The sequence below is a fragment of the Pteropus alecto genome, unplaced genomic scaffold, assembly GCF_000325575.1.
Source record: "Pteropus alecto unplaced genomic scaffold, ASM32557v1 scaffold392, whole genome shotgun sequence".
In the NCBI taxonomy this organism is placed as follows: domain Eukaryota; kingdom Metazoa; phylum Chordata; class Mammalia; order Chiroptera; family Pteropodidae; genus Pteropus; species Pteropus alecto.
In genome coordinates, this window is record NW_006431933.1 from 1,416,465 (window position 1) to 1,426,388 (window position 9,924).

The 9,924-nt window shown below is 37.7% G+C and overlaps 1 protein-coding gene across 1 annotated transcript in view; it reads left to right on the forward strand.

Annotated features, from left to right (window-relative positions):
* Positions 1-9,924, forward strand: part of ZNF157 (zinc finger protein 157) — a 31,963-nt gene that overhangs the window by 19,896 nt on the left and 2,143 nt on the right. The window contains exons 2-3 of the mRNA XM_006906888.1: positions 8,923-9,049; positions 9,342-9,437. Of these exons, the coding sequence (XP_006906950.1) occupies positions 8,923-9,049; positions 9,342-9,437 (223 nt within the window). The remainder of the gene's footprint in view (positions 1-8,922; positions 9,050-9,341; positions 9,438-9,924) is intronic.

Consider the following 9,924-nt stretch of genomic DNA (forward strand, 5'->3'; position numbering starts at 1 on the left):
TTGGCCTCATCTCCTTCAGATACTCCTATTACACGGATGTTTTTACATTTAATTTTGTCCTGTAGGCTTCTTAAATTATTAGTATAGTCTCGGCTTCTTTTTTCTTGCCATTCTGATTGAGAGTCCTTGGCTTCCCCATCCTCTATATCAGTGGTTCAATCCTCTTTTTCATCCACTCTGTTGATTCTCCATCTAATATGCTCTTTATCTCAGATAAATGTATTCTTTATTTCTGACTGGTTTCCTTTTATGATTTCCATTTCCATTTTTTGTTTTTTTATCTTTTTGTTAAAGTTCTCACTGAGTTCATCTACACTTCTCTTAAGTTCATTGAGCATTTTTATAACCAATGTTTTGAACTCTGAATCTGTTAGATTACTTGACTCCATTTTTCCTGGATCTCTGTTCTGTTCTCTCATATGGTTTCTGCTTCTTTGTCTTCCCATTTTGGCTGCCTTTCTGTGTCTGTTTCTATGTAGTAAGCAAAGTTCCTAAATCTCCTGGTCTTATCAGCGCAGTTTTGTGTAGTAGGTGTCCAGTGGCACAATCCTGAGAGGAGTTCAGGCGCAAGCCAAGTTTAGCCCCAGGTTGTGCCCCTCCAGGGCCACCTGTTAAGATTCAGCAAGCAATCTACAGATGCTGTGCTTACAGTTGCCTCATGAAACCACACCAGAAACCGAGGCCAGCTGCCACCAGTATGAGTCTTGGCTCTGCTCAGGAAGAGCACTGGACTCGCTGAGGACACTCCTGGATGTGGCTTGGGTGGGGCTTGGAGTTGGGGGAGGTGGTGTTTCAGGGAATCTCTGAATGGAGTGATCTCTATTATCCAGTTTAATGATGTCTCAGCTATGGTGACACAGTGTTTGAACACCGGGAAGGGGTAGGACACAACAGAGGAACAACGGTTATCGTTGGCACTTCTGCCCAGGAGAAAGCTTCACCTCCGGTCCTCACTCCAACAACTCAGTGTTCCCCTGTATGTCCCTGGTGCCCCTGTGCAGCTGTCCCGGCACTGGTGCTCAGAGCAAGCAGGTCTGTCACTAGGAAAGTCTACTCGCAGACACGGCCCCTTTAAGAGGCATCTGCAGCTGTCGGATGCTGACACCTCAGCCTCTGTCCCACTCAGCCACTAGGGACTGGGCAGACTCACGTCTTCGCCCCCTCCTACCTTCTACCATTGCAGGTCGATTAATTATTTCTCTCCCTAATTGTAGTGCTTCTGTTCGTCTAGATCCCAGCCTACTTTTCTTGCTGTTTGTTCTTTATTTCTGTCACAATTTTGATGTGGTTGCAAGAGGGATGAACAAAGCCTCTATTATCTATACCATTTTTTTTCCAACAGCAGTTCGTCTTTTGTTGCATGTGGAGTGTCACGGGCTCCTGTCCAGGGTATTCCTAAGAATTTCACCATTTGAGTGGGCCCTTGGGCTTTTGCTGGATTTATCAACTAGCCTCTGTTGATTATATGTTACTATTGCATTTAAGTCAGCCTAGCTTGAGTTCAGTTTCTGATATTATCATGATATCATGGATGTAGTGTATTATTATATTTCCTATATGAAAACAAACCCCAGTTGACTGTTTTCCAACAATGAGATCGAGAAAAAAAATTTGCAGCATCAATTGCTTAGAAACAATCTCCTTTAGCTTCCTGTTTTTTTTTCCACTGTTAGACCATATCAGGAACTACTGATGCTAATAGGCAAAACTAATTTATTTAAGCCGTATTAATTCCCTGAGCCATCCACTTTTTTAATGAGCCACACAAGACTATTCTAAGAGAATTTGTTAGACCTGCACTCCAGCTTCTAACATGCCATTAATTAAAGTGATAATCTCTTTTTGTCCACCATATATTCTATACTGCTTCAGAAAAACAACTTGAATGGGCTCGGGCAATTCTAAAGATTCTCATTTATCACCTGCAATTAATACTGGCCAAAGGATGAACTTACATTTCTTCTGTTTTACAATACTAGATAGTAGAAGTGTTCCGTAGTTAGACATAATATTAATCTCAGGAATACATTTAGAGAACAGAGATGTAACTATTTCACATAAAGTCCATTCAAACATTCCCATTTTCGAAGTAAAAGCTAAGATAAATGAATGGGACTACATCAAACTAAAAAGCTTCTGCTCAGCAAAAGAAATCGTCAACAAGGTAAAGAGACAATCATCTGAATGGGAAAATATATTTGCAAGCAATGCCTCTGATAAGGGCCTAATATCCAAAATATACAAAGAATTCATACAACTCAATAACAACACAACAATCCAATGAAAAAATGGGCAGAGGATCTGCATAGATACTTCTCCAAGAAGACATACAAATAGACAACAGTATGAAAAGATACTCAACATCGCTAGCTATTAGGGAAATGCCAATCAAAATCACAATGAGATACCATCTCACACGTTAGAATAGCTATAATCAACAGGACAATAACAAATGTTGGAGAGGATGCGGAGAAAAAGGAACCCTCATACATTGCTGATGGGACTGCAAATTGGTACAGCCACTATGGAAAACAGTATGGAGGTTCCTCAAAAAAACTAAGAATGGATCTACCATATGATCCAGCAATGCCTCTACTGGGTATTTTCCCCAAAGACTTGAAAACCGATATCTGAAAAGATATTTTCACACCGATGTTCATAGCAGTATTATTCACAGTGGCCAGGACATGGAAGCAACTAAAGAGTCCTATGATAGATGATTAGCTAAAGAAGTGGTGGTACATATATGCAATGGAATATTATTTAGCCATAAGAAGAGATGAAATACTGCCATTTTCGACAACTTGGATGAACTTTGAGATAATCATGCTAAGCAAAATAAACCAGACAGAAAAAGTTGAAAATCGCATGATATCACTTATATGTGGAATATAACCTAAAAGCAACAAATGAGCAGGACAAACAGAGACTCATGGACACGAACTATAGACTAGTGGTTATTAGAGGGTAGGGGTAGGTGAGAAAGGGGTAGGTAGATTGTTAAAGGAGGTCAAATATAGGGGGGTAGTGGGAGGGTGAAGTGGGTAAAGGGGATCAAATATATGGTAGCTGAAGGAAACTGGACTTTGGGTTGTAAACACACAATAGAATATACAGATGTCAAATTATAATGTACACCTGAAAATTATATAATTGTATTAACCAATGTTACCCCAATAAACTTAATAAAAACAAAACAAAAGAAAACAAATTCCCATTTCCATCCAGACTTTCACCTTAATTTCATCAACTTTTGCATCCCTATATCCTACCAATATACCTGCGGCCTCTGTTAGGACTTCAACAGATTTTGGAATCATGGTGCATTATTCTTCTGTGTGAAGGAGTCCCAGAAAATTTTCTTCTCTATTCCCTGGTTATTTTACCCATACATGTGCATATGGCCGTGGGTCAGCTGGGTGTTAAGCCTGGTTGGGGACTAAGATAAACCATGAGTCCATACTGATAATAAATGAATGAACAAGAGAGAAGGGAAATCTCTTCCTTAAAGCCTAATGACGATTACTAATGTGGAAAGAATGATAGAGTTAGAAAAATAACCATTTTGCAACCATTGTAGTAACAACTGGGCTAAGCAAGAATCATTGGTAGATGTCAAAGCTATTAGTTAAAAGTTTAATGAAGAATGAAATATTATGTAGTCTCAAAGTATGTCCCCACAGATTACTCAGTAATTACATAGGGAAAATTAGAAATTTTACGACAAAGAAACCTGATAGACACTACCTTAACTAAATGATCAGAAATATAAAAATTTTAATTTGAAAACTTCTCATAATCTCACCTTCTAGAGATCATCATAGGCTTAACAATTCAGTAAATATCCTTCCAGAACTCTGAAGTTTTTTTTGGATATGACTATTCAATTTTTCCAGAGCCTTTTGTTGAGAAGAATATACTTTCCCCACTGAATATCCTTGACACCTTTGTCAGACATCGATTGACTGTATATGTGTGGGTCTATTTCTAAACTCTACGTTGTCTTATATATATCTTTACAAAAATACCACACTGTCTTGAGAACTGTAAGTTTATAAGTCTTGAAATTAAGTAGTGTAAGTCTTTTTCCTTTTTAAAAATAGTTTTTGCCATTCTAGGTCCATTTTATTTCCATATGAATTTTATAATCAGCTTGTCGATTTCTAATTCTTAAATTTCTTCATTTATTTTGATCAGTGTTGCTTGTAATACTTTTTTTTAGGGAACCTACTGAGGTTGTTTCATTCACGCCCTAGTATATGTTCATTTTTTGCGAATATTCCATATGCACTCCAGAAGAAGTATGTTCTGTATGATCCGGGTGCAGTGTCCCCACCTCCTCTCTCTATATATACATACACACATACATATATATGTATATATATACATATATATATAGTATAGATAGATCTGTATTTTTAAAATTATCTTTATTAAGATATAAATTGCATACAATTATTTATAACTATCTCTATCTCTCTGTCTATCTATCTATATCTATATATCCATCCAAAGGTCCACATTATTGATTATGTTGTTTAGGTCTCTTATATCATTACTTATTTTTTTGTCCACTTAATTTGTCTAATTTTGTGGGTGGTATGTTAAAAGTCTCCCATTAGAGAATGTTTCTATTTCTTCTTGCATTCCTGTAGGTTTTGGTTCATATAGGCTTTTGCTGTGTTACTTTGTGCACAGTATTCACAAATGTCCTTATTGTTGTATCTTCGTTGTGGATGGGGCTTTTAACATTACAAAGTATCCTATTTTGTCTCATGTAATTGCTTTTGGATTTTACTTTGTCTGGTATCAGTATTTTAATCCCAGCTTTTATATTGTTTTCATTTGGTAAACCTTTGTCCATTTATTTAATTTTAGCCTTTTAAAATGACTGCGTTTTAAGCATGTCTCTTGTATACAGCATTGTGTTAGGTTCTACTTTATGAGGCAATGTGAAAACCCTTTTCTTTTAATAGATGAAGTAAACTGTACTCATTTATTTGTACTACTGTTTGGTAATATAAATGATACAAATATGTTTGGTCTCAATTCTCTCATTTTAAATTATGTTGTAATTACTATGTATATTTGTTATATTTACTGTGTTTCTTTCTCTATTGAGTGTTTCCTTTAAATTTTTTTGGTAATTAGGAAGGTTTATATTTTTATGCTGGGGGTTGCCTTTATGTTAATACTTCTTATAGTACCCTTAGTTAACCCTTTTTTCTTTCTTTTTTATTTACTTATTTATAAAAATTTATTTTACCAGTTGCGTTTTTTCTCAAAACTGAGGAATGAACAAAAAAGGTGGGAGTGTAACAGAGTGAATTGCTGGGTCTCTCTTTTACTCCATCTTGTTCAAGTCTGGTTTGTTCCCATGGCCTATAGGCTAATAGCTTCTGCTTAGTCTTGCATATAGACATGCCATTCATTAGAGGAATTCTGCTTGAGCTTGAGTTTTACAAAAACAGCTCCTCCCATTTCCCCTTCTCTTAACATAAAGGAAAGCTGAAACCTGTTCTTTCTAAAGATGGATTTGAGGTACCATTAAGGCACCCATCTTCTCAGGTGGCACCTCTTCAATCAATAAACTTTGACTTACTCCAAAAACATGTATATATTTAAGATATACAACATGATGATTTGATATGTATATACATAGTGAAAAGACTAGTATAGTCAAGCTAATTAACATATCTCCTCACATAGTTATCTTTGTTTGTGTGATGAGTGCACCTGAAATCTACTTCCAGCATATTTCCTTTGTTCAATACAGTATTAAGTATAGTCATCATGCCTGCACATTAGATCTCTAGACTTATTAATCCTACATGACTGTAACTTTGTCCTCTTTGACCAACATCTCCCCATTTCCCCCACACCTGGTATTCACCATTACCCTGTGCTTCTATAAGTTTGACTTTTTTGTTTGGATTCCACATATAAGTGAGATCGTACAGTATTTATCTTTCTCTGATTTATTTCACTTGCCATAATGCCCTCAGGGTCCATCCATGTTGTTGCAAATGGCGGAATTTCTTTCTTTCTCATAGCTGAATAATATTCCATGTACACATACCACATCTTTTTTATTCATTTATCTGTCAATGGACAATTAGATTGTTTCCATGTCTTGGCTGTTGTAAATAACGCTCCATTGAACATGGGAGTGCAGATATCTCTTCAGTATAGTGATTTCATTTCCTTTGGACGTACCCAGACGTAGGTTTGCTAGATTATTTGGTAGTTCTATTTTTAATTTTTTGAGGAATCTCCATATTGTTTTCCATAATGGTTGTACAACTGACTTTTTCCTTATTACTCTTTTACCATCTAATATGTCTCTCACCTATTACTTATCCAGCAGTTAATGATCTTATTCAGCTTTCCCCTTTTTCTTTCTCTTCTCCTGTTTTTTAGTTGCAGTTTTTCTACTTTGTCAGAACCCTTAATGTTTATCCTTCAGCTCATGACCCCAGTCTTGTTTTAGTTTTAGCTCTATAGTTAAATACATGAAATGCTCACTGTCAACCCTCTTGCCAAAATTTTCCCATTCATTATTTTTGGTTGGGCGAAGGTCATTGTTTAGCATTGTGTCGTCCAATAGAGCTTCTTGCAATGATGGGAATGTTCTGTATCTATAATGTGTAGTATTATAACTAGCTACATTTGGTTATTGAACAATGGAAATGTGCCTAGTCTGACTGAGGAACTGAATTTTAAATTTTATACCATTTTAAGTCATCAAAATGTAAATTTAAATGGCTACATGTGGCTAATAGCTACCGTATTGGACAACGCAACTCTAATAAATTCCTTAGGAAGGCCATATGTGTTCTAGCACATTCCAGACTGATTTTTCTAAAGGCCTTGATACTTAAAAGATATCTTGGCTGGGTATAATTTCCTTTGCTCATACTTTCTTTCCTTAAGTTTCTTGAAGCTGTTCTACTGTTGCTTTACTTCGTAAGTTGTTTTTGAGAAATTGATGCCATCCTAATTCTTTTGCCTTGTAATTTATTTTATTCTTTTGCCTGGAGGCCCTGAGGAATTTTTTTCTTTGTCTTTAAATTCTAGTAGTTTTATTAGGATGTATCTCAGAGTTGATTGTTGTAGGTCGGTTTTCCTTGGTACCCAGTGGGTCCTTTAATTGTGTCGAGGTTTGTTTTATGATCCAGGATACGGTCTAGCTTGGTGAATATTCCACGTGTACTCGAAGAAACTGTTAACCTCTCTATTTTGAGTGGAAAGTTCTGTTAAGTCAGTTGGTTGATTGGTGATGTTCAGTTTTTATATATTGTTTTTTGTCTACCAGTTACTTTTATTACTAAGAGGTGCTGAAAGTTGGCAGTCATAATTGTAAATTTGCCCATTTCTCCTTTCAGTTCTTTCAATTTTGCTTCACATATTTCAAAGCTATATTATTAGGCCAATTTTTCCCACACTCCCGCTCCAAGGGATCCCCCTTCTTGGTCCTCTGGCTGGACAGTTGAGACTTTAGTCTCTCCACTCTTGCACTCACTTTCTGTAACCAGGTTTGCCTTTGGGGCTGAATGGTGGGAGGTTAGAAAGAAAGCTATGGGAATCCTTCTCACTCTCTTCAGATCACTATTTCTTTGGCCAAAGAAAAGGATTCTTCTTCTTTAGAATTTGAGGTGCTTCCTGCTGCATGGTTGCAGCTTTCACACTGGAGCTTACTTTGGGGCAGGCATGAGATTAAAAGAATTTCTCCCATTTTCTCTGCCCCACAGCCCCCCCTTCAATTTTTATGTCATATTGTTGTCTCTACTGTCTCTGTACTTCCTGTTTCTCTCAAGCTCTGTTCTCTGTTAGCCATCCCATTTATTCTTGTGGCTTCATTTAGCACTGAAAAGCTATTGCTTCCCAATCCGTGGTCTATCCTAGCCTTCTCTCTTGAACTCCAGAATCACCTGCCAGCTGAACATCTGTATTAGTATGTGCCATAAACACTTCATCTTGGGCCCAAGATCTTTCTCAGTTTCCCCTTCTGCCAACCCATTGTCTCTCATGTTTTGCTAATTTCAATATATGGCACCAGTCTTAACCCAGCTGCTCATATTGTTATACTAGGAGTAATATTCTCTCCCTTTCTCCCACTTGATAGTACTTCTGTATGATTTATAAATATGGATATATTGTGGGAAGGTTAGAAAATATTCTGATTGTGTAAGGAGTCAAGTATTTTGGAGACTGAAGAGCTACAGGAAAAAAAGTTGAAAATTTCTCCACTGTCTGGTCCTTGAATGTCTCTATAGCTCTTTATCTCATCATAGCACTATTTTCCTGTCATACTGTGCCATGAAGCACTATTTTCCTGTCATACTGTGCCATATGTAGTTCTATAACTCATCATGTGTGTTTTGTGTCTTTTTGCTGTTTTTTATGCTATGGCCCAATATTCATGAGGGAAATGATATTCTTGTTTATGCATGCAAAGCGCTACCTCCCCAAGTGAAGTTCAATTGATGACGCAAAGTGGAATCTGATTCCCTCCCTTGTGAAAGCCCATTGCACTCTGTACACATGTTCAGCATAGCTCTTGTAACACTTCGTTGCAGGGATGTGTTTATATACAGGTATCTTTGCTGGGATATGAGCTCCTTGAGAGCAGGCACTCTGTCTTCTTCTTATTTCTCCAGCCACTGGGACAGGTCCAAACACATAGTGTTAACTCAGTAGTAAGTAGTCTTTTCTTCATGAATTGATAAAGTAAGACAGAGCAGGGCTGTTCTGGGCCCCCGCCCCCCGCTGCCACAACAAAGTATAATATCAAGCAAGACAGAGTCAGGTGTCCAGTGTAGTTCTTCTTGTCAATTCTCAATAGTTATCTATTGAGAGAATTAGTTTGCATGCATCTTTCCTATGTATCCCATTCTGATCATTGAAGATTGTTTGTTACAGGAATCTGTGTCATTTGAGGACGTGGCTGTGGATTTTACCCGACAAGAGTGGTACAGACTGGACTCTGCTCAGAGGACCATGCACAAGGATGTAATGCTGGAGAACTACAGTAACTTGGCGTCCGTGGGTGAGGATTATTGTTCATGTAACTCCTGGTAGCATGTGTTTCTTTTCTTGATTGCTGTAACATGTATAGCTTTTGTAGAGTTTAATGATACCTTAGTTTTAGATTCAAGGGTCACGGATGATTATTCAGTTTGGGGCACCAGGAAGAGTGTGTTTGTTCTCACTTCCCCCGATGAAAGGTTTAAATGGGCCCCCTTCCTTGTGCAGCTCATGAAGATGCACTTTTCTTCTCCATCAGAGGCCCTAAAGTTCAGACAACTTGGCCCATGTCCTGTGCCATTTCCCATTAACAGGCCTCTGCGTGGCCAAACCAGAGATGATCTTCAAGTTGGAGCGAGGAGAAGAGCTATGGGTGTTAGAGGAGGAATCCTCAGGCCATGGTTACCCAGGTGAGTGAGCAGGAACTGGGCATATGAAAACAGGGACAATAAGAGCCCAGGAATTCAGATCTAAGGTTATCTCTGGGCAGTGTTTTTCAGAAATCTTTTTTAGAGGCCCTTGCTCTTTGAAAATGACTGGAGGATAGAGGGTCTGTATACTTCAGATGTCTAAATCACACACCCCAATTTCATGCTCACAGCTAAGTGCTCTCTCCTATTTTATAGTGATTTTTGTGATTATTTATCACTCTTATCTATCCCTGCCTGCTTCATCTTAGACATTTATTTTTAGCTACTCTCTCTCTCTCTTTAGTATTCTCAATTGCCTTCCTTCTCTCCATTGTCTTGGACACCTTCTGCTGCCAGGCATTCATTTACATATTCATTTAGTGATCCACCAAATCTTAAATGAGAGTCAACTATATGCTGGTCATGTTCTAGATATGGGGAGCGAGCAGTGAATAAACTAATATCTCTGTTCTCATGGAGCTTACAA